The sequence below is a fragment of the Gobio gobio genome (assembly GCF_949357685.1).
Source record: "Gobio gobio genome assembly, chromosome: 3".
In the NCBI taxonomy this organism is placed as follows: domain Eukaryota; kingdom Metazoa; phylum Chordata; class Actinopteri; order Cypriniformes; family Gobionidae; genus Gobio; species Gobio gobio.
The window spans coordinates 38,887,012-38,915,004 of record NC_137099.1 but is presented as its reverse complement, the minus strand read 5'-3'; the positions used below and the strand labels follow the sequence as shown (position 1 = coordinate 38,915,004).

Here is a 27,993-nt window from a genome sequence, read left to right as displayed (position 1 = left end):
CTCAGACATTCTGTCGCCAAACGCGTGACGTAATCTGCGCTAGCAGCACTCCTACTCTCGATGGTCTCCTTCCGCCGCCGCCGCCACAGATAGTATAGTTCCACGAGCTCTCACAAACTCAGAAACATAATAAACCTATGTAGCTGGAATGTTAAATGAGGAGTGGATTATTTTATTTTAATATATAAATACTTAGACTGATTCTTGACATTAACTGTCAACCTAACATTGAGGAGTTTTATGAAGACTTAAATTAAAATGTATGATTTAGTTGTGCATTTCGTTTGTAAAAAATATAGGCTAATTGACTTTCTACAGGGATGAAGGCCCCCCCCCCCTAATTTTTTTTTATTAGAAGACTTGTGGATTAACACATTAGTGACTGAAGATCTGATTCATAATATAATGCTGCATTGACTTGAAATTTATTTTTATTCAGTATTTAAATTAATAAAATGTAAAACTAAATGTAATAATTGTATTATCAATAAAACATAAATATCACATAAAAAACATTCTAAATTAGGCCTACACAAAACAATTTTAATAGTTTTTATTTTTTAGATTTTTTTGGCACGATACAAACACCATAAATCAATCAACACAATATCTTAGTTAACATAAAGGGTGAATACAGATGGGACACTTTCTGATTATTAAAGGCATTAATCAATGGTCGTAAGCCTAAACGTTGTCTTCAAAATATGCACAGTTAAATGGCATCTGTCATTATGGGATTAACTTAATGCTGATTTTTAGTCCCAGTATCTGTATTCCCTGCACAGTGATCTTTTCCATCAGTTCATGCTGAATGATGTGCTTGAATTAACAGCATCATTGATACGCTCATTGCACCACATGGTTTTCCCATGGTCCTACCCAGGACAGTGCCATGATGGACCGCAGACTAGCCTCCTCGGGCCCTAGAAAGAGTAGGCTGCATTGTTACAATGTTACATAATCCATTCCACAGTACTTTGAAAACGTTGAATGTGTAAAAAAGTAGGACTTGTTAGGACTTGCGCACCGCCCCTTACTACATCCCGCGGCGTGATACGAGTTCAGTGCGGAGGGTGCGGCGGTCCGCGACACACTGACGCCAGGCGAGAGCACAGCGAGAAGCGAGTCTTGTTGTATGAATGCTTTGAAGATCCCGTCGAGGTTGCGCACAAGGTACAGTAAACTTAACTTTTCTATTTAAACGCGTCAACAAACTGTGAAAATACGAACGGCACGTTTGTGAATGCTCCTTAGAGGAACGCGCAATTTATAACTTCTTTACCGAGTGTTTCTCGCGCATTGAGATCAGCAATGATGCATCCAACTTGGTTGTTCTTCATAACAACTCAAGAGAGTAAATCACTCAGTATTTGCTACGGTTCATGTGCTGTGTCTGCACAGTTATGCTGTTTGTAATGCATAAAGTACAATTTTGCTTGACTGTCACATGATGTTTGTGCTGTTGTTGATGTTTTGTTTTTCCATTAGAGGAGCAATCAGTTTTAATAATATAAATATTACCTTTTATGTCTGCTTTTATTGATATACTTTTTAATTCAAATCATTGACCTTGATTATTAAGTCCACACAAATGTGTTTAAATCTGTTTAGTCATTTCTTTATTATTTATACTACATTTCATGATTTACCACCCACTTCTATTTATTGTGATATTTTTTGATTACTCAAAAATGGCAATAAATCATACACATCACTTACAGTGAATATTTGCCCCTGTACATGATGCATGCAGAGACTGTGACCTGAGCCAGATTTCCTGACATCATTGAAGATGACATATCAGATTACTCAAAGGACAAGAATTTGTCCTTGTCCATGATTTGCTTGGATTGTTTTATTCTGACACATTGTGTGTGTGCGTGCGTGTGTGTGTGTGTGTGTGTGTGTGTGTGTGTGTGTGACAGACATAGACAATGTGTGTATATGTGTGTGATTGTCTAATATCAGCATTTAACATACTGTAATGTTTGGGTGAGTTGTCTTGGGACAAAGACCGCTTGGACAGAGATGAGCAATGAACCTCTGTTACATTTTATAAAATTGAGTGTTGCATTTTAAGGCTGGCTAGATATACGTGTGTACAGTACATTGCAAAGCCATTAAAATAATTACATTTACAGAAAACAGATACATCATATTTGTACATTACACTCTTAATACATTACAACAACAACAGCAATAATGAAAACAACTTGGGTAAAGCAGGGGGTCTGCCAATTACATGATACAAATATTATACTTTACAATAAAACAGATGAGACAATGAACTTTAGTTTCTTAATGTTAGCTTTCATTGAATTTTTCACAAAAATGAGTTTGAGATCAAAGAGTAAATACAAAGACCCCTTGCCATACCCAATTAACCAAATCTTAAATGACAGGTTTTTACAGTGACCTACACATTTTCAAAATAAGATTTGATGTTTTTACTTTACATTTTCATATAGCTTCCATGTGTGCATTGGGTCACACTTTAAAAAGTTGTTTTCATTACTATTGTTGTTGTTATTTTAAATAATAATAATAATAATTATTATTATTATTCTACCTATCCACCAGTTGAAAAACATCACAATTGTATACCTTAATATATCTTCACAGACACAAAAAGACGTTTTCATTAGTATTATCATTTTTGTTGTTGTTGCTGTTATAATGAGGAGGAGGCAGATATCCAATAAATAGGCCAAAAAACAAACAAACAAACATCATCCTACCTATCCAGGTGTTATCCATCACAATTGTATATCATAATACATCTGACAGGCATTTTGTTCACAGATTATTATAGTGTCCTTGCTTTCTGTTTGCAAAGTGTAAAGTGAACGTATCCATCTCAGGTCTGTATTTGGACACACCATAGGGGATGTATATTTCTGTATATGAAGATCTACATGCTTTTCCAATCATTTGTTTTCCGTAAGTGAAAAGGTTTCTTGGCTCTGAGAATCTCTGAAGTCTGAGAACAAATGATTAGCCATCAGCATTAGCTGTTGTGCATGAACCTTTGGCCAGTTTGATTTAAATGTGGCATCACAGGGAGTTTGAAGCGCACTTGCTCTTGGTCTGAGTGTCTGTCTCTCTCTCACTCTCGCTTTTCTCTTTATCCCTCCTTCTCCATTTGTCCAACCCCCAACCTTTTTTTTTTATTAGAGAACATCGCAATTGAGCTGGCGCTTAATGGAGGGCCCCAGATCCAGCCCTTGATAAATAATGTAAGTTCTTTATAATGCAGAGTCCCCTGGGACGGCCGAGAGAGCATCATTACTGCCTCCTAAATTGATTAACGGCACTGAACCAGCGCAAAATGATACATGGATATGATGCGGGGGGTCAAGGCTGTCAAAGTTGCGTGATGGGAGCCACATTAGCTCTGCCTGCTGCACCAACCCTCAAGCTAATGCTAATATTTACATGCACTCAGGCCTGGAGTGCACTAGCTGAAACGTGCAATGATTGCATTTTAATGGCCGCCCTGCATTGCAAATGTAGAAACCGAAACTGCCGTTTCGGTCCATTTGTGCAATTTTTCAAGCAGCAAGCTCACAGTTTACTGACATGACCCCTTTACGCTCATCTTACACTCATTTAGTCTCCACCGAATTTTGCATCCCAGGGCCAAGCACTAGGCAGTTGGCCCGCACAGTGAACTTGCCTTTAAGCATTGGTTGTTTTGACTGGGCTCCAAGACAGCCCAAACTAACATTGTCTGAGTCAATACAATGGTATATTGACCTTTTGTGTAAGTGTGTGGTCAGACTAGTGGTCAGATTTTATGAATCCTCAATAATATGTATCAATTCCCATCACTCGGACAGCTTTTGTATGCCGTTGCCTAGATGTTTGAACTGTGGAATTCCTCTCAAAATGACATGGAATTGAATTAAACAAGGCAGCTGGCTAGCAACTTGAAGACCTGTCGGTGGTCATCAAAGCTAACCAGACAGACAAGACGATCTTACCAAAGCCAATGGGCCTGGTCTGAGAACAGTGTCTATGGTTGTTCAAACAGCACCTGCTGTGGGAATACCCGATCTGTGTGGTGTTTGGGTTTGGGAAGGGTGCTTTCAACATGTATGACAGCTTTCCTAAGGGAACAGCTGCATGTGTGTTTGAGTTTGAAGTGGCCTACAGCCTTTGACAATGAGACGCTTGGGCTGCCTGTGATATGTAAAGATAAAGAGGCTCTTGATGTGTCAGGGAGATACTTCTCCCAAACAGTCACACACAGGTGTTGAAGAGTTTCTCTGTCCCAACAAAGTCTTAGTCATCAGAGAGAATCTAGTGTGTCATAACACGTTCCTTGTAATATTGCATTGTCACTTTCAATGATAGTGGCATAGTTGCATTGTCATTTTGATATCATCATCTCATTGCTAGTGACAATTTTACTTTTCTCAACCACTAGGTTGCTAATTTTTCTCTCATAATGGTTATGTCAGTTACTATTGGTTTTATATTGCATGATTTCAATTTTTTCAGGCTGTAAGTGTTATTACCATATTATTACAACATTTACCCATTTAAATGGGTAAATGAGATTGAATGAGATTTCAAATTTTACATGAACTACAGAAAAAAAAACAAGAAAATGCAATATATTTTTTTTAACTCATGAGAAATTGTATCATTTTATCTAGGAATGCTCCGATCGATTGGCCGCAGATCGGTGTCGGCCGATAATCACATTCTATGACTTGATTGGGAGTCACTAAAATAAGCCGATCTCATCGCAAATTGATGATGTCAGACTTTAGCGCCACAGTCATGACAGTGTGGAGTTATTACGCGGTCTCAAGAAACAATGCGTTTTTAAGCCTTGCGATTTTAGAACAAGTGATTTGAAACCACTCATGCGCAGTAAGCAGCGAAACAGTGCTCATTCGATATGCGCCCGCGCTATCTATGAGATGGGTTCTGAGAGTACTTATCTTTCTGGGCTTGAACAATCAAATACACTTATGTGTCAAAATGCCCGTCTTTGCGAGTATCTTCTAAACACAGCTGTTTATGTCTTAAGTAAACGTAAACATTCCGTGTTAAAGTGAAAGCAAGCAAAGCTGCTGCCGTCCTCTGTCTCTCATTGCTCTTAAATCACTTTTGTGAAGATTATGCAATGTTTTTTTTTACATTTGATTACTTTATGCAATTTATGTTGTATTTCTATTTCTAGTGCCTGATGGTTAGTGATCGAGTGTTGATTGATTTAGTACAGCCGCATATGTTTTGGATAAAAGGGGAATAGACTATCTCCCCAAAAAAGCTTGAATTTATAAAGAGAATCCTGCCTTATCTACTTAAGTGTTGGAAGGAAGGACACTATTCCTGATCATCAGACTACTCATTTAGTTCTATTTAGGAGTTGCAGTGTTTCTGTTTGTTTTTGTCCTCCTCAGTCACATATTGACAATGTTTAATTACACCTTATGGGTTGTAATTATGTTCAGTTTGACATTAAGTCTTGTTGGCTATTAATAAGCCAGCGTATCCTGGATGGTGTTTTGCATAAGTCCTGTGTTTAAAGGCCTATTAAAATAGTCATTGTAAAATTAATATTTGTTGTGCTTTGATTCTCAATTAAAACAACAATCTATAGCATTACTTAGGGGTGTAACGGTCCACAAAAATTACGGTTCGGTACGTACCTCGGTTTTGAAGTCACGGTTCGGTACGGATTCGGTACAGCAGTTTTAAAAAATTGCTTTTTATTAATTTTTATTCAGCAGTGGTTTAATGAAAAAAAATTGTGTCTGTCCTTAAATAAATTCAGTTATAACTAAAAGTTTCTTAAAGATAATGCTTTAAACTATATAGGGAGCCCTTACTTACATATTGCTATTAAAGATTAACAACAGAGCCCAAACTATTAGCCTAAATTCATTTGCTATTTATTTTTAGATATAATAATCAACACTCATAAGCTTCACATAAGGCAGTTTTTGCATTAACATCTAAATCTAATTATTATTATTTTTTCTCCAATTCGTTGTTGAAATATAATCATTTAGTGGCTGTAATTTTCATGACAGGTTTATTTAAACATACATTAAATAACCAAGACATCACTAACAGGCTAAGTAGTATATAATGAATATATATAGGCAAATATAACGAATATATAGGCTAATATAGTGCATGTATTCAGTGAAAGAGTTTATCTCTCTAGTGAACTCACAGCTGTGGACACTGAATGACTTCTGAGGTAAACGTGATTCTACATGACATTGTTTACAAGCTGTTTTATTGTCTTTCCGCGGTTGAAACACCGATGGAGCGATTACACAACATATGATACGTTTCAGTAAGTTGTAATGTATCCTCAACATACCTTAAGATATTAATGTATGTTTATTCTTTAGGAAGAGATGATAGCGTTCACTCGCGCACCGCGCGCTGCCGCTTGAAGTTGAACTGATACGCGTCTATCAGTCACGTCACATTATAGAGCGTTAAAACGGCATTTATCGTTTGAATTTCGTGATAAAATGGACTGAATACTCAATATGTTCGTGTGGGAACTCGGATTGAAGTGTGTTCCGCGATTTAAACAAGCTGACTGTTAACTGTTAAAGATTGCATTCATAATCGTTCAGTACACGCGCGCACCGTACCGAAAGACCCTGTACCGAAACGGTTCAATACGAATACGTGTACCGTTACACCCCTAGCATTACTGTAAATAACATATTTGGTATTATTACTTATCTGAAAAAACAAAACAAAAAAACCTGACATTTAATAGAGAGCTTAATTATTATTAAATGTCACCCTGGACCACAAAATTAGTCATAAGTTGCACGGGTATATTTGTGGCAATAGCCAACAATACGTTGTATGGGTCAAAATTATTGATTTTTCTTTATAAGGCCCTCTTTATGGCCTTAACTACTATGTACTTTCATCAAAAATAAGTACAATGTACTTATTGTGTTCATATTGTATTGCTCAACACTTTTGCTGATATTGAGGTGGATACGGGTAAAGTTATGGACATGTGTGGTGGTATGGGTAAGTTTAAGGGTAGGGTTAGGTGTAAGGGAAGTGTCAACAGTGTAATTATAAATGTAATTACAGAAATTAATTACAGACGTAAATACATGCAGGTAATTTTTAAAATGTAAGTACAATGTAAAAACATGTACACAATAAGTGCATTGTATCAAATTATTATTTTAAATGTTAGTACATAGTAGTTAAGGCCACCTAATATAAAGTGGGTCTGATTTTTCTTTTATGCCAAAAATCATTGGGATAATAAATAAAGATCATGTTCCATGAAGATATTTTGTACATTTCCTACCGTAAATATATATAAAATGTATTATTATTATTATTTGTAATATACATTGTTAAGGACTTCATTTGGACAACTTTAAAGGTGATTTTCTCAATAATTTTGCACCCTCAGATTCCAGATTTTCAAATAGTTGCATCTTGGCCAAATATTGTCCTGTCCTAACAAAACAATCTGTAATCTGTTTCGGCTGCAAAAATCCTTATCGGAGCATCCCTAATTTTATATAATATATAATTATACGAAATCCATAAGAACATATAATTTGTGAATTACCAGTATAAAATCATTTTGTATCAAAATAACATTAATGTTACTCTGCAATATATATTTTTTTTCTTGCATAAACTTTCATGCTGCAATGGTTTATCAGTAGGTGTGCATATTCCTGTTCATCATGTTTTTCAAAAGCCCCAAAAGTGTGTGGGATATGGCAAGGGGCTAAATAAAAGGTGTTTTTAAAACAAATCTAACTCAAAGAAGTCTGCATAAGTAAAGCCTCACTTGATACCCCAATCAGAATGGAACTTTTTTAATGGTTGTATCTCAAGGGGGATAAAACTTTTTTTTTTAATCCAAAAAATAAAATATAATAAATGTGTATTTTGATAGTGTTGACACATTTGCACATTTTTTGTATATTAGATTAGTCCTATGAACATTACGCCTATGGTGAGATTGTTGAAATTATCTGTATCACTGATGTTAAAAAAGCATTAAGCAATAGAAGATTCCACACAATTTGATACATTGACAGATCTTGTATGGCATGAAGTCTTTTCAAGCTCACCTGGTCCTTATTCCACAAGAACAGATGGAAAATTCCCCACATATTCTTCTTTAACCCATCTGTTATCTTCCCTCACTTGTCTTCTTAAGAAGAAGCTCAGAAGGAATGAACTTGTCATGAAATAAAAGACTACAGAAATTAGATCCCTTGTGTTAATAAAAGACAAGACCAACAAGAAAAAAAAAAAAAAAGATCCTGCAGGTTATTTGGTGATGCACTTCCTACCCTTTGCTCATCTCCTCCCTGACAACAGCAGAAGGTCCCAGGCTTTTAAATGAGCTTTTGGCTGGGAGATGATGTTAAATATAGGAACAACTTTTTAGCCTCCCTGTTGCTGTGGTCCATGACAACAGCTACTACTCTCTCCTTCCCAGTTAATAAATAGCACCTGTTTTCATTGAATGACTCCAACTCCAGTGTGCAGAGTTCATGCTAGTTTATAAACCAAAGACATTTTGTGATTTTGTTAAGAACCTTTTACTGATAAAAATATGTTTGCAGCAACTCTGTAAAACGTTTAGCCTATTGAATTAGAATATTATTGTTGAAACTGGTCAGGCATTTGTGTTGTGATACTTTGCCCTGATTGTAACCTACATCAGACAAGCTTTCTAAAGTGAAACAGTAGCTGAGGACAGTCACACTCACCGAGGACAACATTATTCTTAGCACTCAGCATAGTTCAAATAGCTGCTCTCTGATGTCACCTTACTTATCTAGTGTTGATGGGCAAGAATAGAGTCAGTGGATAACACTTACCTGCCACTCAGACTCTGATACAACCGAATGTGGATTCATATCAATCATAGGCAAGTCCTTGGCAAAAAAACCCAAACAAAACAACTGTAGTCTTTATGTATGGAAGGTGATGTGGAAAAAATGAATAGGTAGCCTATTGTTTAGAAAGAGTTAGAAAAGTGTTTTGCGACTTAGAACTTCTAAGTTCAGTCATCATGTACTTGATGTGAAAGAGTCTGAATCTTAAAAAATGTATTTCATGCCTCTTGCTTTATTCCAGTGAGGATGCTATGCATAACCATCTGGTAACTTCAAAACAAATTATGCAATCTTGCATTGCACACTCTTATTTCCCTTCCCATTACCATGAATGCTGGTTAATGAATGGCTGCCTTGGGATATCTCTGAATGGAAACTTTTATTCTTATCTCAAATGCGTTTCTTCTCTATTCCTAGTATGTTGACCATGTGTGAACAGTTAACTAGAAGCTAGAATATGCTCCAAAGCCTACAGTGGTGTCTTGAATAGCATCCTGTAATAAGCTGCATCTTTACATATGAGGAAACTGATATGAGTCAGGACATTGTTCAGTGCTATACAGCATCACTCAGCAGTGTGTCACGCCAGTATCGTTTAGCGTGCCGTATGAACACATCCCACTTCCCATATACCGAAAGCCATTTGGAGAACTTACTGTAGAGCAGATGTAATTGGAAGCTCTGCGCTGTGATCTGAACGAAGGCAGCCATTCCGAGAAGATGTCATCATCACAGTGTTCTCAGGGTAGAAGATGTATTGCGTCATTTGTTCTGGATTTGTGGAATTAAGACTGGAATATACTACACAACTTTTCAGATCTGAATAGATTTTAAAACACTCGTACGCTTAGCAACTTTGTAAAAGGTCACAGACTTAGCAGCATCATACGCTAAGTGACTGAGGATCACACACTACCAGACTTTCTGATTGTAGGAACATGTGCCTCGTTGCTCGTTGAATGACAAATGAAAACAATATGTGTTCTAAAATCAGCTCAAAATATCAAACATATTTGATATCCTCTAACCGGATGGAATCATAGATAGCTGACTTGTTGCCTCGCAGACCTATCAGGCATTGACATCGCAAGCTACATTTGTGCATGAAGGTAACTAAAATAAAGAGAGCGTTGGTAATTAACTTAAGTGAATATTTAATTACTACAGCACTAATTTATTCCTAGAAATGAAAAACAAAATTTTTTTAAAAAAAGTTCAAAAACGTACTTTCACACACAAACTGACCACGATGTGCTACTTTCAGATTGCATTTTATTTTTAGTTCAACTGTCACAGAGTTGAACAAACAGGAAAGTGGGATCTTGTTGCCAATGAAGGATACATCTATGCTGCCTTCAAAAATAGACTAGATCATTAGACAGGATGTGATACGATCATAAGATTCGGACGTTCCTTGTTGCTTTCCTACCTCACAGCATTTTTCAGCTTTTGGATGTGCCTATAATCTGAAGCTAAAAACTATCTCTCTGTACATGATTTTCTGTAAGTCTGTTAACTCTGACTACCCAATATCTGCAGACTGGATCTGGCAACTGGCGTCGTCTAGTTCAGACTGCGAATCTGGGCAAAGTCATGTAGTGGGCCCTACTTTATTTTAGGTGGCCTTAAGTACTATGTACTTGCATCAAAAAATAAGTACAATGTACTTAATGTGTTCAAATTGTATTGCAAAACGCCTTTGCTGATATTGAGGTGGGATATGGGTAGAGTTAGGGACAGGTGTGGGGGTATGGGTAAGTTTAAGGGTAGGGTTAGGTGTGAGGGAAGTGTCAACTGTGTAATTACAAATGTAACTACAGAAATTAATTACAGACGTAAATACATGCAGGTATTTTTTTAAATGTAAGTACAATGTAAAAACATGTATGTACACAATAAGTGCAATGTATCAAATTATTAATTAAAATGTTAGTACATAGTAGTTAAGGCCACCTAATATAAAGTGGGTCCATAGTGTCAGTGCTGGATCCTCTTAAACGGATCCCAAAGTAATGTCTGACTTAATTGTCTGTCTCTTTACAGGTGCACTTCACAATCTGACCTAACTGTGAAACAACACAACTTTCAGCAAAACCCTTGTTCATGTGTCGCTGTGGTTGAGTTTTTGATTTTTTTTGAGGAGGCAGAGCAGAGAGTACTTGTTCCTGTGTGGTGGAATCCTACGGAGTAAGTGTGACAACGTTGGCTGGGGCGCACGTGGCGCCACAATGAGCGTCATCTCGCTCTTCTCCTTCACCAGCCCGGCGGTCAAGCGACTGCTGGGCTGGAAACAAGGTGATGAAGAAGAGAAGTGGGCAGAGAAGGCCGTGGATGCACTGGTCAAGAAGCTGAAGAAGAAGAAGGGTGCTATGGAGGAGCTGGAGAGGGCACTCAGCTGCCCCGGTCAGCCAAGCAACTGTGTCACTATCCCTCGTTCACTGGACGGGAGGCTCCAGGTGTCACACCGGAAGGGGCTGCCTCACGTCATCTACTGCAGAGTGTGGCGTTGGCCTGACCTACAGTCACACCATGAGCTCAAGGCCCTGGAGTGCTGCGAGTTCCCCTTTGGATCTAAGCAGAAGGATGTGTGCATCAACCCCTACCACTACAAGAGGGTGGACAGTCCAGGTGAGTGACTACATTTATCTGAGCTGGTTTGATCATGAGCAGTATAGCAGCTGATAGATACATTTGGATTAGTGGTGGGGATTTTGATTTTTTATCTCAGTGACTCAATTATTTTAATCTGTTCCAAAAAGAATCAATCAGTGACCCTTTCTGCAGGTTACATCATTACAGCAATAGTTGGTGGAAAGTCTTTTTTTTTTTTCAACATTGAATCCTTTAAACAATTAAAATATTAAATACAGGCATCCACTATCAACACAAGTCCCATTTACATCAAGGCACAGACAGGGCTCTACACTGAAACCATTTTGTCGCATTTGCGACTGAAAATTACTGCATGATGCGACTGTAAAAAATATTTAGGTGCATCAGTGCGACCCAATCGATTTTCATGAATAGATGTATAATACAATCGGAATAAAAACTCCCAACGTGCATCAACACTAAGCAACAGTTTAGGGCTGCCACTAACGACTATATTTATATCAATTAATCTATCGACTAATTTTTTGATGAATCGATTCATCTATCGACTAATTTATCACAATAATTTTCAACAATTTTACTTAAAAACATTTAATTTAACTTACAATGTTGGCCTTCAGTAGTGTACTATAAAAAAGTATAAATGTAAACAAGCCCTTGACAAAATATAAAAGTAAAAGAGTAAAAATGTAAAAAGGTACAAATTTGTAAACCAACATAACAAAAAAAGAGAATATCAGCAAATACTTCTTATAAAGAATAGTGGCAAAATATCATGGCAAAAAACTGTAAAAATTGAATAATATGACAGAACTTACTATTCATTGTTTTATCATTGTTTTAAAAACTCACTTGGCCGGCATGTTCCTGCCCTGCCCTGCTTCACACAGAATATTAGGTCCGGCCCTTTAAGAGCTGCACGGACCAAATTCATTGTAACACCCGGTTTCTCATTCAACTCTGTATACGTTCACTAAAGACATATCCGACTGTGTTTACCCGAATACTTGCCGGGACATGCATTTTTACATATTTTTTACCATTCAAACCCAATAATCTGAGAAACTGGCGTCGTGATCAGTCTGAGTGAAAGGCGTGTGCGCGGCTGCGCGCGCTTCAGGTCAGAGTCCGGCAGAGTCCTTTCTGTTGCATTCTTTTTCCTGAGTGGCGCGTATATATTTGACTGTTCTGTTTCCATTGTTTAGTGAACGGTGGAAGCTGAGCTCACACACACGTCCTCACTCCTGCTGTCACACATCGACGCAAATTAAGAAATACTGCTTTTATTAGAGTGCTGTCATTTTAAAAAGTACCGGTACTAGTACAATTTCCTGTCGTACCCAACTTACCCAGTCGACTAAAAATATTGACCTTGCCACCAAAAAAAAAAAAAAAAAAAAAAAAAGCCCCTGTAAAAAGCTCTTGGTTTTAATCTTTATCGTACATGATATATAGTTATAGCTGCAGTCAATCACTTTTTTTGTGTGTTCAAAACTTACTAAATTTATATAACGAGCGAGTAAATCATGAACCCATTTTCCAAACCGTGTTTTTGTCTTATCCTGAATCACTACGGTATAATAAGTGTTTATATTCTGACTATTTTAGTCCGGTTTGGGTCGCCAGTTTCTCTTGAAGCCAAATTATCAACTAGCCGCCAGATCTCATTGAGCCCCATGTTAAAATGCCCAACTTTACAGCAGAAAAAAACATGTTTACAGCCTGGTACAAATTGTGGTTTTGGTCTGTACGGCTAATTTTGCCCTTCATGACAACTGTGAGGGGGGTGAATTTTTTTAAAACTCATTCGTTTACATTATATAAAGCCTTAAAGTTCTGCATAATTAAGGGCGTGGCCACTTTGAGTGACAGGTGGATTGTCTGCTGTCTGTTAGTCATCACGTCACTTCAGCTCTGCCGACGTCCCGCCTCTTTGCCCATTTTCTGTTATCCGGGAGTTACACGCTGCCAAGATGGCAACGGTCAACTCGACCCTACTTTACGCTTCAAAACTGCTCTTCAGAATCCTAAGGGTGACGTCACGGACACTACGTCCATATTTTTTTAAAGTCTATGGTTGCACCGAGAGAAGTAGCTCCGGCTACAATGTTCTTCCGCAAGACACATGCAGTTCTGTTTATTAAGCGCTAGAGCGCAAAAAGTTACGGATTGCAGCTTTAAGCAATGTCACATGAGTAGACAGACTCCTGTTGCTCCGAGTACTGGCAAATGTGATACTGATATTGTACAAAAGTCCAATAAACAAGTTGATATTAAGTAACGTTTTATCCACAATACGGTATATTTTTGCTCTATTTCGTGAAAATAGTTTCAAACAATGCCACACCAGAACTGTTGCGCATCTCCAAGCAACAGTGATTTATGAATGAAAGTGCGTTTTGAACGATTGATTGAATGAATGACTCACTCATTAAGACTTGCCGCCACCTACTGGCAGATAAATATCAAAGTTTAAATATCAAACTTTTAAAGTTACATTTTTACATATTTCTAAATTCAAAAACGTATATTTAAAACATTCGTACAACATTATTTACCCATGAGCTGCATTAAACAGTCTGTGTAAATGTGTCTAAATGCCACTAAATGCAGTGCAAAGATGCTGATTTCATTTGATTGTTAACAGTGATTGTGTCTTATTGTTCTAACAATTAACTAGTAATTAACATTTAAAAACAAATTTTCTATTTTAATTCAAGAAATTGACAAAAGATGATGCATACATTTAATAATATATTTTTTTTAAACTCTTATACTGGTAAAAAGGCCCCAGGAAATTAATTTAAAAGGGGCAAATATCGCTGTAATGGGAAAGTTATTGAAATTAAAGTGCTCCTAAAGAAAAATGTTTTTGTGTAGAGCCCTGACTACAGGAACAATATAATTGGAATAATTTTCAGATTTTTTTTGACAAAATAATTGACAGCCAATCAGCATCTGCTCAATCATTTAAAGTAATGGACCACATAACTGCAGCACACTCTTGTAATAAACAGAATGTAACCGTCCATTGTTGTGGACAATAGCTTTATATTGATCCTTTATTATCCTTTATTAACTAACGTGTTTCCATAAAATCTTCAAAATACTCTAGAAAGTTACCCCACAAATGACAACAGCAGATCTTTAATTTCTTATCTATAAATCTCTTCCATTTTGTCAACACTATTTTGTCAAAACACAGACTCGTTCAGAGAAGGTCAACTAATGAAACGCTTCTTCGCAATCTTCCCTCAAATGCTGTTGGCTTGTAAGCAGTCATGTGCTTTAAAATGATGAGTCAGCGCATGTAAAGAAACACGGTTCTTTCTCTTTATAGATTTGTTCTAAAAAAGAAAAGAAAAAAAGCATTCATTTATAATCTAAATATAGGATTCCCACTGGAAATATCAATATATATATTATATATTATATATATATTATATATTTTTATGAATTTTCAGTCATATAGTGTTCTTCCGTTTTAGGTTACTCCTAGTGATTTTAATCTCTATAAAATGTTTGTGAAAATCCTTATTCAGAAATCATGAACAGCTGGAAATATCACTGAAAAATTATGGAAAAGTCATGGATATCTATTACTAAAAGGTGTGGGAGTAAAACCAGTCTGTCAGTGAATCCCATATGGATAGCCCATATGTACCTTTGCTATGCATGTTCCCAAGTTTTCCTTTCCCAAGGTTCCTGCAGATGGTCTCTTTCTTTTTCTGTCCTTCCCCTTCCATATCTCTCCGGCCTCTGCCAGGTGCTGTTCTCATTTGTTTGATCCTGATAACGCTTGAGAGAATCTGGTAGCATTCTTAAAACCTTCAGTGCGGTGTTTGTGTCTTAATGGGAGACAAGAACATTTTCTTTACCTCTGCTTATGGTGAAAGAATGGACTTCAAATGCACAGCCCCCCTTTTTGTTGGCTAAGCAGAAGATGAGGGTCAGCTGACAACACAGAAACAGCTGTCCACAGTATGTGTGTGTGTGTGTGCACATTATGAGAGCAGGAGCAGGAAATTCCAGGCGGAGGCAGAATGAAGGCTTTGTTCAGGGTCTGTGTACACTTTTGTGTGTAGATGTGTGTGTGTGTGTGTGTGTGGCTGACACATTCAAACATGTGGCTGTAAAGAGGAAGAGTTTTACAGGAACTCCTGTCACCCACACAGACAATAGCAGGAAAGAGTGGTTGCCCGCCTTGCACACGCTTGTGTAGTGCAGGCCTGTGGATATCTGGACACCTGTCTTTCCCCTCCTCTCCAGAATGCAGCACGCTGTCCACACCCATTGTTTAACAGTATTCATTGCTATATTGCTAAAATACAAGTTACCAGTCTCACTGGAAACGTCTTGACAGTCAAAAACGATTAGCCTGTCGAAATGAAAAGGCATATGGGCAACATAGGTGTAAATATGTAGCTGAAAATCCACTTCAAAACATCAGTTACCACATTTTATTGCTCTACTGTTTTTAGAGAGCTCGTCTGTGTGTGACAACTCTGAATATGACTCTTGGATGAGATGATAATGTGTATATTTTATGGAAATCCAGAAAATTGTGGACAACAAAATACAAAATATAATCATAAATAATTAAAAGGATAGTTCACCCAAACATGAATATTCAACAAATCATTTGCTCACCATCATGTCCAAATCTGTATTAATTTCTTAATTCTGTGAAATGCAGAAGATATTTTGAAGGTATATGTTTTTGTCCATACAATGAAAGTTGTTTTTGGACCCCATTGACTTTCAATGGATAGACACAAACATTTTTCAAAATATCTTCTTTTCTGTGCCACAGAAGAAAACAAGTCATACAGGTTTGGAACTACATGAGGGTGAGTAAATGATCACAGACTATTCATATTTGGGAGAACTAGCGTTTTAATATTAATTTAGATTTATTTGTGGTTTTGAGTGCGCAGTTCTTTATAGGTACACTACAGAGGATTTACTGTTACATTTTTTTTATTCAAAATTAGTTATTTAGCCAGTACATTAAAAAAATCACCCAAATCACTACAATAGTGGTTATATTCAAGGCTGTTGGGTTTGTTTTGGCAGGACATTTCTGGAATTCATTCATTCTTTTGTGTTTATGTCATGACATGTACATAAACAAAGAAAATAAAATTTGGCCAGTATTGGCAGATTAATTTATATCTCAGTTCGATCACCAAAGTTTGATGTATTCTCATGTGACGTTCATATTTCTACTCTATTCCTAGTTCTGCCACCCGTGCTGGTGCCACGAAACAGTGAGTTCAATGCAAAGCTCTCTATGCTGCCACGCTTCCGTAACCCACTTCACCAGACAGAGCCGCCAATGCCTCAGAACGCCACCTTTCCTGACTCCTTTCCCCAGCAGCCAGCAAATGCCCTACCCTTCACCCCGAACTCCCCAACCAACAGCTACCCCAGCTCGCCCAACAGCGGCACAGGCAGTACAGCCACCTTCCCCCATTCACCATCCAGCTCGGACGCTGGCAGCCCTTTTCAAATGCCAGGTGAGCTGCACTTATGCTAGTCATTCTTTGATGTTGTAGAAAATGTACACAATCAAACCTCCCATCAAGGTTTGGGGTTGGTAAGGTTTTTAAAGAAATGTCTTATGCATTTAAATGCAAGCTGCATTTATTTGATCAAAAATAAAGTAAAAAGGTAATATTGTGAAATATTATTACAATGTAAAATAACACATTTCTGTTATAATGTATTTTAAAATTTCCTGTTAATAAAGCTGAATTTTTGGTGTGAAAAAAATTCAGGATTCTTTGATAAATAGAAGGTCCAAAAGAACAGCATTTAATTGAAACAACTAAATAAATGTCTTTATTGTCACTTTTGATACATTTAATGCATCCTTGTTGATAAAAAAAAATCTTACTGACCCCAAACATTGCCTGTGCCTGTCAAATGTGTCAAATGTAAATAGTAATTATATGATATTTTGATACTTGTGTGATTACCGTAATGCATATAGAATGGTATTGAAATGATACTGTAGGTACTGCAAATAATAACATTAGTAGTTTTAAGGGACAGGATACACATTGTTTACTAACCTGTTTGCTAACCTTACAGACTCTGACATCGTAATTCTAGCAAGATATTTCTTTTTTAATTAATGTACATTTATAACACTTTATTATTTTTCTGACATTAAAAAGGACAAAACTAGTCAACATCTGCTGCGATGGGGTTTCTACTACTTCTAAAGGAGTAAATTTGACATCTTTTTGGACTGCTTTGATCAATCTCTCCCATTTGTTTCCTCATTTGGAAAATCGGAAAAAATTTGGAAACCCAATACTGAATTTTTTCTTTTGATGTTGGCACAAATATGAATTTATAAACTAAGACTTTCTGTGGTCTCCCATGTACTTCTAAGAAGAAAAACTGAAAAGGGTTAATTGTAGGTCTATTTATATTGTATGTATAAGTTATAAGGTGGATTCTGTGGGATAATATTAATGCTTTTATATATCTATATCTGTTTTGCCTGTGTTTTTGGGTGTTGCTTCAAAAGAAACTCCTCCACCTGCTTATATGCCCCCAGAGGAGCCAATGACACAGGACTGTCCACAGCCAATGGACACTAACCTTCTAGTTCCCAACCTGCCATTGGAGATCAGCAACCGACCAGGTACACTCCATTTGCATCATAAAATCACCATAAAAAAAGACAGCACACTAAGCTTCAGCCAAAGATATTGCCTCTTCCTTACAGCCTGACATGGGCTGCTTATAGCTATCAGCAGCTGCCTGCCCACACTGCAGGTGCAGGAAGTCCACACACAAACATACTCTCTCTCTCTCACACACACACACACAAAGTCACAGACATTCCGACTTTTTGTCACTTAAAGGGATAGTTCACCCAAAAATGAAAATTCTGTCATTATTTACTCAACCTCAAGTTGTTCCAAACCTGTTTCTGCTGAACACAAAAGAAGCTATTTTGAAGAATGTAACCAAACAGTTGGTTGACTTCCATAGTATTTTTCCCCCATACTAAAGTCAATGGGGCCCATCAGCTGTTTTTTAGTGATCTATCCTTTTAAATCTGGTTTATCTTGCAGCAAAGTATGTGGCTTGTTTATGAACAAAAAAAAATACAAAAATATTCTTTATTGTTTGATTAATTTCCTGTATATTGTTAAAAAAATGGTTATTCCATATCCTGCTCAATGTTATCCTCAAACTTTGCAAATCGAAATCTAATATAGTCAACATATACACCGATCAGGCATACCATTATGACCACTGACAGGTGTGAATAACAAGTGAATAACACGGCACCTGTTGGTGGGATATATTAGGCAGCAAGTGAACATTTTGTCCTCAAAGTTGATGTGTTAGAAGCAGGAAAAATAGGCAAGCGATTTGAGCGAGTTTGACAAGGGCCAAATTGTCGGGGCTAGATAACTGGGTCAGAGCATCTGCAAAAACAGCAGCTCTTTTGGTGTGTTCCTGGTCTGCAGTGGTCAGTATCTATCAAAAGTGGTCCAAGGAAAGAACAGTGGGGAACCAGTGACAGGGTCATGGGATGTGCTGAACAAACAAGTCCAATCCATGGAGGCCCCACCTCGCAACTTACAGGACTTCGACGGGTCAGGGCTGTTTTGGCAGCAAAAGATCAACACAATATCAGGACATATATTAGGTCATAATGTTATGCCTGATCGGTATATGTAGGCTATACTCTAAATTATGACCAAAAAAGAAAAAAATATCAATGCTACACAGTAAATCAAAAGTAAATTGCACAGTTAACTGTAGACATTTGTCAGTTATAGCAACAACAACAAAAAGTATTTTGTACAGATTGTACAAAAAAAAAAAAACTTTATTACGGTAATTAATAATTTTTTTTACTTTTCCATTTTAATTCTTATGCATGTTTGGAAAAATTGCCTCAAAACAATGTTTAAAATCTGTGTTCATGGCATTTTTAAATATCTCTCTAAAGAAAAGTGCTGCACTTCCAGAATCAATGACTCACCAATTTGTACAGAGCAAAAAATACACAGTTTGCATATAGTGAAACCCAGAATCCCACAGGAGGTGAGGGGTGTGTGCAAGGTGTTGAAATATTTGTGGAAGTTGCTGTACAGTTTGGGGATGCGCGCTCAAGCTGCATCCTGTGCAGTGCTGTAGTGTACACTTCCAGTGTGATCTGGCTAATGGGAAAAGAGTAGACAAAACACACCTGTGGCCTAGTGTCACAGACCAGAGGAAGCTGAGAAGAAATAAGCTGTAGATAAACACATTTCATTCTCTTTGGGATTAGCACAGTAGGAACAGATGAGCTGTGGATATCAGAAAGAGGACATTTTAGTGATTGGTATTTTATGGGACCCCCAACAAGTTAAGTTAACTGTGGTGAGATTTGATTTAGACAGCTATGCCACATGTATTATGCTGATTTGGTTGTATTTTTTGTAGGCCCTTGAATAGTGATTTATAACCAATCACTGCTGCCTGTTATTAAAGTGTTACCATTAATAGCCTAGCAACAGTGACCTCATATAAATACCCTAGTAAAATCGATATGCCCTCCTCTGTAAGCGATGAGATGCAAGTCTAAATCTGTTAATCATATTGCTAAATCACTTTCAAAGACACAGTTCAGAACTAAAGTTGCATTAATATATTGCAAAATAAAATGTTTTGGGGGTTGAGTCAAAAACAAATAAAATAATAATATAAAACTTGTTAACCTGTGAAATTGCCAACCTGTGCCAAAAAGTCTAAAATATAAATGTTAATATTAAAAATATACACTATTTGTCAAAAGTTTGGGGTGGGTTAGATTTTATTAAATGTTTTAATTTAAATGTATATTTTTATTTGGGAAGGATGCATTACATTGATCAAAAATAACAGCGAAGGCATTTACAATGTTACAAAATATTTCTATTTTACATAAATGCTGTTCTTTTGATCAAATTAATGCTACCTTAACCATAAGAGTTAGTAACATTTTAATTTTTACACCATACTGCTATGGTTTGCTATGGGAAGCGCAAATGGGCTTGCATTCATTGAGTTTATAACTTTTTGTGCAGATGTTCAGCCTGTGGCCTATGAGGAACCCAAGCACTGGTGCTCCATTGTGTACTATGAGCTGAATAATCGTGTGGGAGAGGCCTTCCAGGCTTCCTCCACCAGTGTACTGGTGGACGGCTTCACCGACCCCTCGAACAACCGCAACCGCTTCTGCCTGGGTCTGCTGTCGAATGTCAACCGCAACTCGACCATCGAGAACACCCGACGCCACATCGGAAAAGGTTTGTCTTGTTGTCACTGAAATGACTGTATAAATCAACTATTCTAGTGTGTACTGTAGGATATATTGCATATGTAATTGATTGATTATTGATTAGCACAATTATATAGCACTAAAATATGACATTAATGTGATAGTAATGTGATATTGATGACGTGGCCTGTCTCAAAAATTGCTGATAATAAACAAACTATTCTTTATAATGTAAACTCACAATCACTTTTTCATACATTTTGCAGGAGTCCATTTGTACTATGTGGGAGGAGAGGTGTACGCCGAATGTTTGAGCGACAGCAGTATCTTTGTCCAGAGCCGCAACTGCAACTACCACCATGGTTTCCACCCCACCACAGTATGTAAGATCCCCAGTCGCTGCAGCCTAAAGATCTTCAACAACCAGGAGTTTGCTGAGCTCTTGGCTCAGTCCGTCAATCACGGTTTTGAAGCCGTCTATGAACTCACCAAGATGTGCACCATCCGCATGAGCTTTGTAAAGGTAATCTATAAACTAGAGAACTCACCCAGCAATACTTTTATCATTTACTCACCCTAATGTGGTTCTGAACCGGTATGCATTTCCTTCTGTGAAACGCAAAAGATATTTTAAAGAATGTTTCTGAATATTATCAGTGTATTAGCATATTATATTATCAGCATATTATTTGTTTTTCTCCATATATATATATATATATATATATATATATATATATATATATATATACACACACACATATATATATATACTACCGGTATATCATATAGGAATAATAATTATTTTGAAAGAAGTCTCTTATGTTCACCAAGGCTGCATTTATTTGAAGAAAAATGCTGTAAAAATAGTCATACTATTATTATGATTATAATTTAAAATGTTTAACTGTTTGCTATTTTAATATATTTTAAAATGTAATTTATTCCTGTGATGGTAAAGCTGAATTTTCTGCAGCCATTACTCCAGTCTTCAGTGTCACAGGATCCTTCAGAAATCATTCCAATATGCTGATTTCGTGCTCAGTTATTATCAATTTTCATTGGTGCTCAATTATTAGTAAAGGTTCTTATACATTTTTAAAACGGTTCTTGCTGTTATAAATATATAGGGCCTAAAATTAACACTCGCCAAGCACCAAATGTGAGTAAAAATTGGTGTTGGCGAGTATATGAAACCGCTATGGCCGGTAACATTTTTATAAATTCTAACAATGTAAAATTGTGAGAACATGAATGTGAACAAATGTGAATGATGCTCGGGACAGTTGACGGGGCAGTGCTGCATCGTTTAAAGTTTAAGCCTTGCCAATTTAAATATTCAAGCTCAAGAAGACGCGAAAGGGAATCTGATTTGTTACGCGCGCAGTGTGGGAAGTTTTCTGTGCACAAAAATCCGAAGTGTGCGCCCAGATGCAAATACTGCATTGAGCTCTCTTTCACGTCTTCTTGCGCTTGAACAGACATATTCAAACAAAATTATGTCAAAATGCCCATCTTGGCAAGTATCCTTGTAAACATACTAGTCAGTTATGTCTAATGTGTAACTGGACTAATGTGTATTGGATCCGTGCATTGGCTCTTAAAGTGACAGCAGCTTTGTTTTTAATGTTAATCAAACAACAAAAGACAAATAACAATCACTTATTGCTCTTGACTGAATAACTTAACTTTAATAACTTTAACCCTTAAATGCATGAATGTTTTACATATTCAATCATTATTACATATTCAGGTCTTTAGCAACCTGGATCTATATCTTACACGGATTGATCTCTACCTGTTGCAATGATATAAAACTCTTCTGATATTAGAGTAACAATTACAGAAGAATAAAATAAAGCATATTTTGTTACCTTTTGGAGCTTGGAAGGGTTCAGTTTCAAACTATCATTTTCAACATCTTCAAAAGCAATATTTTGAACGCTGACAGCTTCTTCACCAGATCCAGTAAATTTTCTTAAGTCACCGGCCATTGGCAGGTGTGGCCCTGGAAATAGACCATTAAAAGACCACTAAATATAATTTTTTTCCTCCAGGAGTATATATATATATATATATATATATATATATATATACACACTACATACATGTTTTGGGTCCCACTGAGGAACAAAAGACACTGAAAGAAATGCATATATTTTGGAACCACGGGTTTGAGTAAAAAGCAGAATTCAATGAGAATTTCAATTTTTGAGTGTACTTTCCCTTCTTATATTAAATTCTTATATAACTTGTGTTTCAGGGTTGGGGTGCAGAGTACCATCGACAGGATGTGACAAGCACCCCATGCTGGATTGAGATTCATCTTCATGGGCCCCTTCAGTGGCTAGATAAAGTCCTTACCCAGATGGGCTCTCCTCACAACCCCATTTCATCCGTGTCCTAGACCGAGCTGATCATAAGGCAACTGCTGACGTAACCCAGTCAATCTGGGTTCCCACGCAGAAGCTCATTGGTTAAAGGGAGAGGTGGGCGAAGGCAGGAGGGTGGGCTTTGTATTCTACTTGAAGGCAGTTTGTTTGGGGGCATAACATTTGGCTGAAGAGTCCTCAGTTCTCAGCCCATGAGAATCTGGAAGATACTTGACAACTTTGTGTGACCAAGCATGTTTAATGATGAGGCCATCATACTTGGGGCAAGTATCCACCTTTGGTCTTGTTTGTGAGAGAAGTTGGGTTTTAAGCCAACTTTTGTTTTCTTTCTTTTACTTTTGCATTTCTTCTCCTTTTTCCAGTTTACAAATCAGTATTCCATTGGCGAAAAAAGATCTGCATCGTAGCTTAGAGACTAGTACAGTGTTGTACAGAGTAGTATAGCGTGAACACGTCTGGTAGACAAAAAAGTAAGATAACATGCAGAAATATAATGCTTTAAATGAACTGAAGGGCATGAAGCTGTGAGAAAACAATGAGGTTATTAATGCAAAATTTCTCACAGCTGGGAAGAAGAAAAAATGTAGCAAAAAATGTCAAATGTAGAATGAAAAATAAATATATTTGAATACTCAAAACTTTTGAATGGGATAAACGTATGGGGAGTTAGGGCATGTAAGTAGTGGGTAGGGATGCATGAGCAAACTCATGCGTATGCTGCGCTAATTTTACCGCAGTTGTGTTCGACTGATTTCAAAAATGGGTGTGTAAATGTACGTATTAGTAGAGAAAGTGCTGTGCAGTCTGTTTTTTTGCAAGTGTGGTTTGATCCCCAGGATGGTAAATCTTATGAGCAGAGGCAGGCATCGTTTACTTTGTCCATATGTTGTGTACTGCACCACTGTGGTGCACGGAAGAACGTCCTCCTTTCACTGTTATTTTTTTTCTTCTGAAATGCCATGAATAATCTGTTTTCATAAAACACCTTTAGAAAAGTAGGAGAAAAAATATACGTAATGCCTGTGCATTTCCAGCATTTTTAGAGTAAAAAGAGTTACATTTTTTGTTGACAATTATAAATGGCACTAGAGATATTGTTTTGTAAAAAGTAGTTAATTTTTTGGATTAACTTGCTCTCAGTTTTTTATTCATAGTGAAATCCCATCCGCTGTTAAAATGTAAACATTTTTGTATTTTTTGAAGAAAATATATAATGCTGTTCCTTCATATCTGCACTTTCATAAGTGGCTTCTTGTCTCTGTCCTTTTTTTGTGCTGTTCTTGCTTACTTGTACTCTCAGAAAGCAGTTTTATTCCATGAATATCAAAGTCTCTACTGGAAGATTCAATAAAATTGTTTAATTATCACTGTCTTCTTGTCTCCTGATGTTTAGGAAGTTAAGGCAAACTAATCACTATATTACAGTCTCAAATGTGTAACCCATTATTATGGAAATAATGTTTAATAATCAGATATACAGTGACATTAATATAAAATGTAATATATAATGTTTTATCATGTTGAATGTTGATATGTAAATGGAATGGGAATAAAATAACTGTAACTAAATAGACCTGTAAAATACAGGTATCAATTATGATAATTGACAGTAAGGGCTTAAAGTAAAACAATCGTACTAGCTTAAATTTACAGTGAGTAAATTGAGATACAAATGAGATTATTAAATGTAATAGTTTTACTGGAACTAGACAACAGCACACTAGTTTCATATAGCCTATTCGAGCTCTGTCATGTAAAAAGAAAAAGGAAACGTCTCCCTCTAGTGTCATAATCTGATATTTGTATTGAAAAGTTTGCAAACTACTGTGTTGTTGTTGTAGATGAATGCGCCTCACATTTCTGTATCATTATGTGAATGTGATATTAAAGCAGCACTAGGTAACTTTTCAACCTTCATAATATATTTTCAATACTCTTGTGATGATACATCGACTTACAATAGGTTGAATGACACGTCTGCCATAGCCGGGGTCTGTATCGTTTTTAATCGTACTTTTAAACTTCGGGTTTCGGGTAGTAAAAAGAACTACAAAATTCGACTGCTTTACGGCATATACATCACTTCCACCACCACCCCCACTTCCTTAAATTCGGACGTGCGAGCCCAACTATCGTTTGTTTGCCGAATGTTATAGTCATGGCCGAAGCAGCACAGAAAATAAGAAAGCAAAGGTTTTGTCGGAGGAAAGCAAAAAGAGGAAACGAGAAAGTGATCGGATTAAAGGCAGGACGAGGATCAACATTGGGCAGCGTTTGCTCGTTGGCGTGAGCTGAAGGAGGAGGGGCTACATTCTTGCAAGTAAATACGTAAGATGTACAAAATCATATTTTAGGATACCTAACATGTCTGTGATATTGGTTTATTTGTCTTGCCTCAAGCTATAATGAAAATCGATTTTTCAAATTTGCAGATTCATCTAGGGTAGCTTGATATTATAATATTGACGATATATGGTTATTACCTACCACTCAAATATTGAATTGAAGTATCATATAGATTCTGTAAAACGGGAATCAATAGACTAGGCTACTATAATGACGCTGGCTTGTAAACGTGAGCATCGCGCGATCATTTGGCGTTTGAAAATAAAAATAAAACCCACGAAATTATATTCATATGACATGCTGAAACATATGCCACTACCTGGGATGAAGACATTTCACACGCGACGCAAGCAGAACACCTGCATGTGAACTCTGGCAGTGTTCATAGCAGTGCTATCATAGTTGTCATGTCAACAAATGCACGTGCTGCTTTAAGGGTTTAGAGATGTTTTGCTTATGTGTGGGTGTGTCCTCTGCCAATTGGGCATTCGCCTACTGTCCTTAATAGAGTGCCGAAGTAATGACGTCAATTTGTAGGCCAAAACGCGGAAGTGAGTTAGCATTTTAGCCCAATGGGTTCCCTCGCCCTAAAGTCTGGGTTTTTTGAATGGGTTTTTGCTAAATCGCCTGAAATAAGGTCTGTGGTTAACAAAGCCTCTATATATTTTCACGTTTTAATCTATGACATAAAACACACTAGTTATAACCTGCTTGTGATTTTTTAAGACTTTATTGTGTCTTAAAAACAATGGTTGCTAACAAGTTGCTAAAAGGGACTACATCCTTTGGCGGGGACTTTAGACGTCATCGTGACAAACAGGCAATCTCTCACTAGCCCGCGTTTCAGCCTTATGAAGAATTTATGTGGCGTGAATAAATCGCGCTATTCGCGCAAAGTTGGATGCTTGAACATTTGGAGTTTACTCTCTTCACATGTTCGTCTCGTTGAGAAATGGCTGACATGGGCTGTGTTTACACGTCTTTTTGTGTTAAAATCTACTGTTAATGTGTGACAAAACTTAGTTTTAAGACTTTTTCAGTCGATAATGTAGTTGTTTAAAGCTCAAATCTGTGGTTTATTTATAAGAAGAGTGCCTATTTAAACATTTTATCTGGTGTTATCGGAGTTGTGAGCTCCAGTGAGTCAGCGGCGGTCAGCGCTTGTTTAGCCGGCGAGAGTTGACTTTCCTCGGCTAGTCCTTCTGCCGTCTGCCGCTGTCTCTGATGTCTCTGTGGCGTCTCCAGCTATAATTCGTCTTGTGGAGATTTAACGGCCCATATTTGCTCTCATGGATCTATAATTTGTTCCCTGGCAAATCGTTTAGGCTGAGTGCAAAGATAAGTTTTATTACTTGTTTATTTTTAGGCTATAACTGTACGTTACCGTTGTAAGTTAGCCGACTAGCACTGACTTTGAATGTTTGACTGAATTGTTTGCTTTATTTCATGTGTAGCTTATTATACGTTTTGTATTATTGATCATACATAAACTTGCATTTAACAAAAAGAGACTGGGTTGTGTTTCATGTCATTTAATGTTATCACAGTGATAATCATATTGTCTGAAAAAACCATACCTGTCAAGTTTTGGATTTGAAAATAAGAAATTTTTCGGCGCCCACCGCAAGCAGTCCCACCACCCCAACCAAGCTCCAGTATCCCTTACATTTTAAGACAGGTGTTATAGCCCAAATGAAAACACAAAAGGGTATATATAATGAGCATTTATTTAAAGGCTTATTTGCATATTTTCTGTTCATTTAAAATTGCTTGTCTTTAGATTTTATTTTCATTCCACACATTCTTTTCATTTCATATTGCTTTTCTTTTACAGTTTTTCTTTTCTTTTCATTTCACACAACTTTTCTTTACTCTTTTAGTGAGTTATTGTACACATTTGTTGCAGACTTTGCATTTTTTAAGACTGTTTTGGAAGGAGTGTATTTGTGGGCTGGGCCAGAGTGGTTCATTTTACATGAGAGTAGAGCACAAACAGTTCTATTGTCTAATGTCATCCTATTCTCTGTAACAATCTTTCGTACCATGCTAAATACCCTTTCTGAACTTGCATTGCTATGGGCAGGGCTCGAGACATGAACGCTTGTACGCCGGGACAAGTGGATTTTTTGAAGGGGCAAGTGAAAAATAATTTTACTTGCCCAACAGAGAAGTATCATGAGTAAAATGTCAAAACAAAAAAATAACCAGGGAATCACCAAAGTGCAGTAATGATTCTGCATTCAGTTAGTGTAAGTGGCGATCGATAGTGGATAATAATATAAAACGAACTGACAACAATGTTGAGCTGTTGAGGCTCGCGCAGCCTCTCGAAGAGAAAATCGAAAACAAATGAGCGGCGCTCACACAGACACACACAGAAACTCAGTTAACATACACGGTTAAAATTGTGTAGTTATTATATTTATAACATATGATACAGTTAAGCAACATTACACTAACAAGAGTGTTGTTTTCCATCACGACT

At 37.0% G+C, this 27,993-nt stretch overlaps 1 protein-coding gene across 3 annotated transcripts; it reads left to right on the top strand.

Annotated features, from left to right (window-relative positions):
• The first annotated feature begins 1,062 nt into the window (after positions 1-1,062).
• Positions 1,063-24,527, top strand: smad1 (SMAD family member 1). Of its 3 annotated transcripts, XM_079813492.1 has the most exons (8): positions 1,124-1,173; positions 3,175-3,236; positions 10,926-11,510; positions 16,736-17,014; positions 18,037-18,153; positions 20,579-20,800; positions 21,039-21,295; positions 23,033-24,527. In XM_079813492.1, exons 3-8 carry the CDS (start codon positions 11,111-11,113, stop codon positions 23,174-23,176), a joined length of 1,419 nt encoding a protein of 472 aa, XP_079669618.1. In that variant the 5' UTR covers positions 1,124-1,173; positions 3,175-3,236; positions 10,926-11,110; the 3' UTR covers positions 23,177-24,527. The 3 variants fall into 3 exon arrangements, with proteins under 3 accessions (XP_079669617.1, XP_079669619.1, XP_079669618.1); XM_079813491.1 differs by lacking the exon at positions 3,175-3,236 and having other exon boundaries at positions 1,063-1,173; XM_079813493.1 differs by lacking the exon at positions 3,175-3,236 and having other exon boundaries at positions 1,064-1,173; positions 18,067-18,153.
• The last annotated feature ends 3,466 nt before the right edge of the window (positions 24,528-27,993 follow it).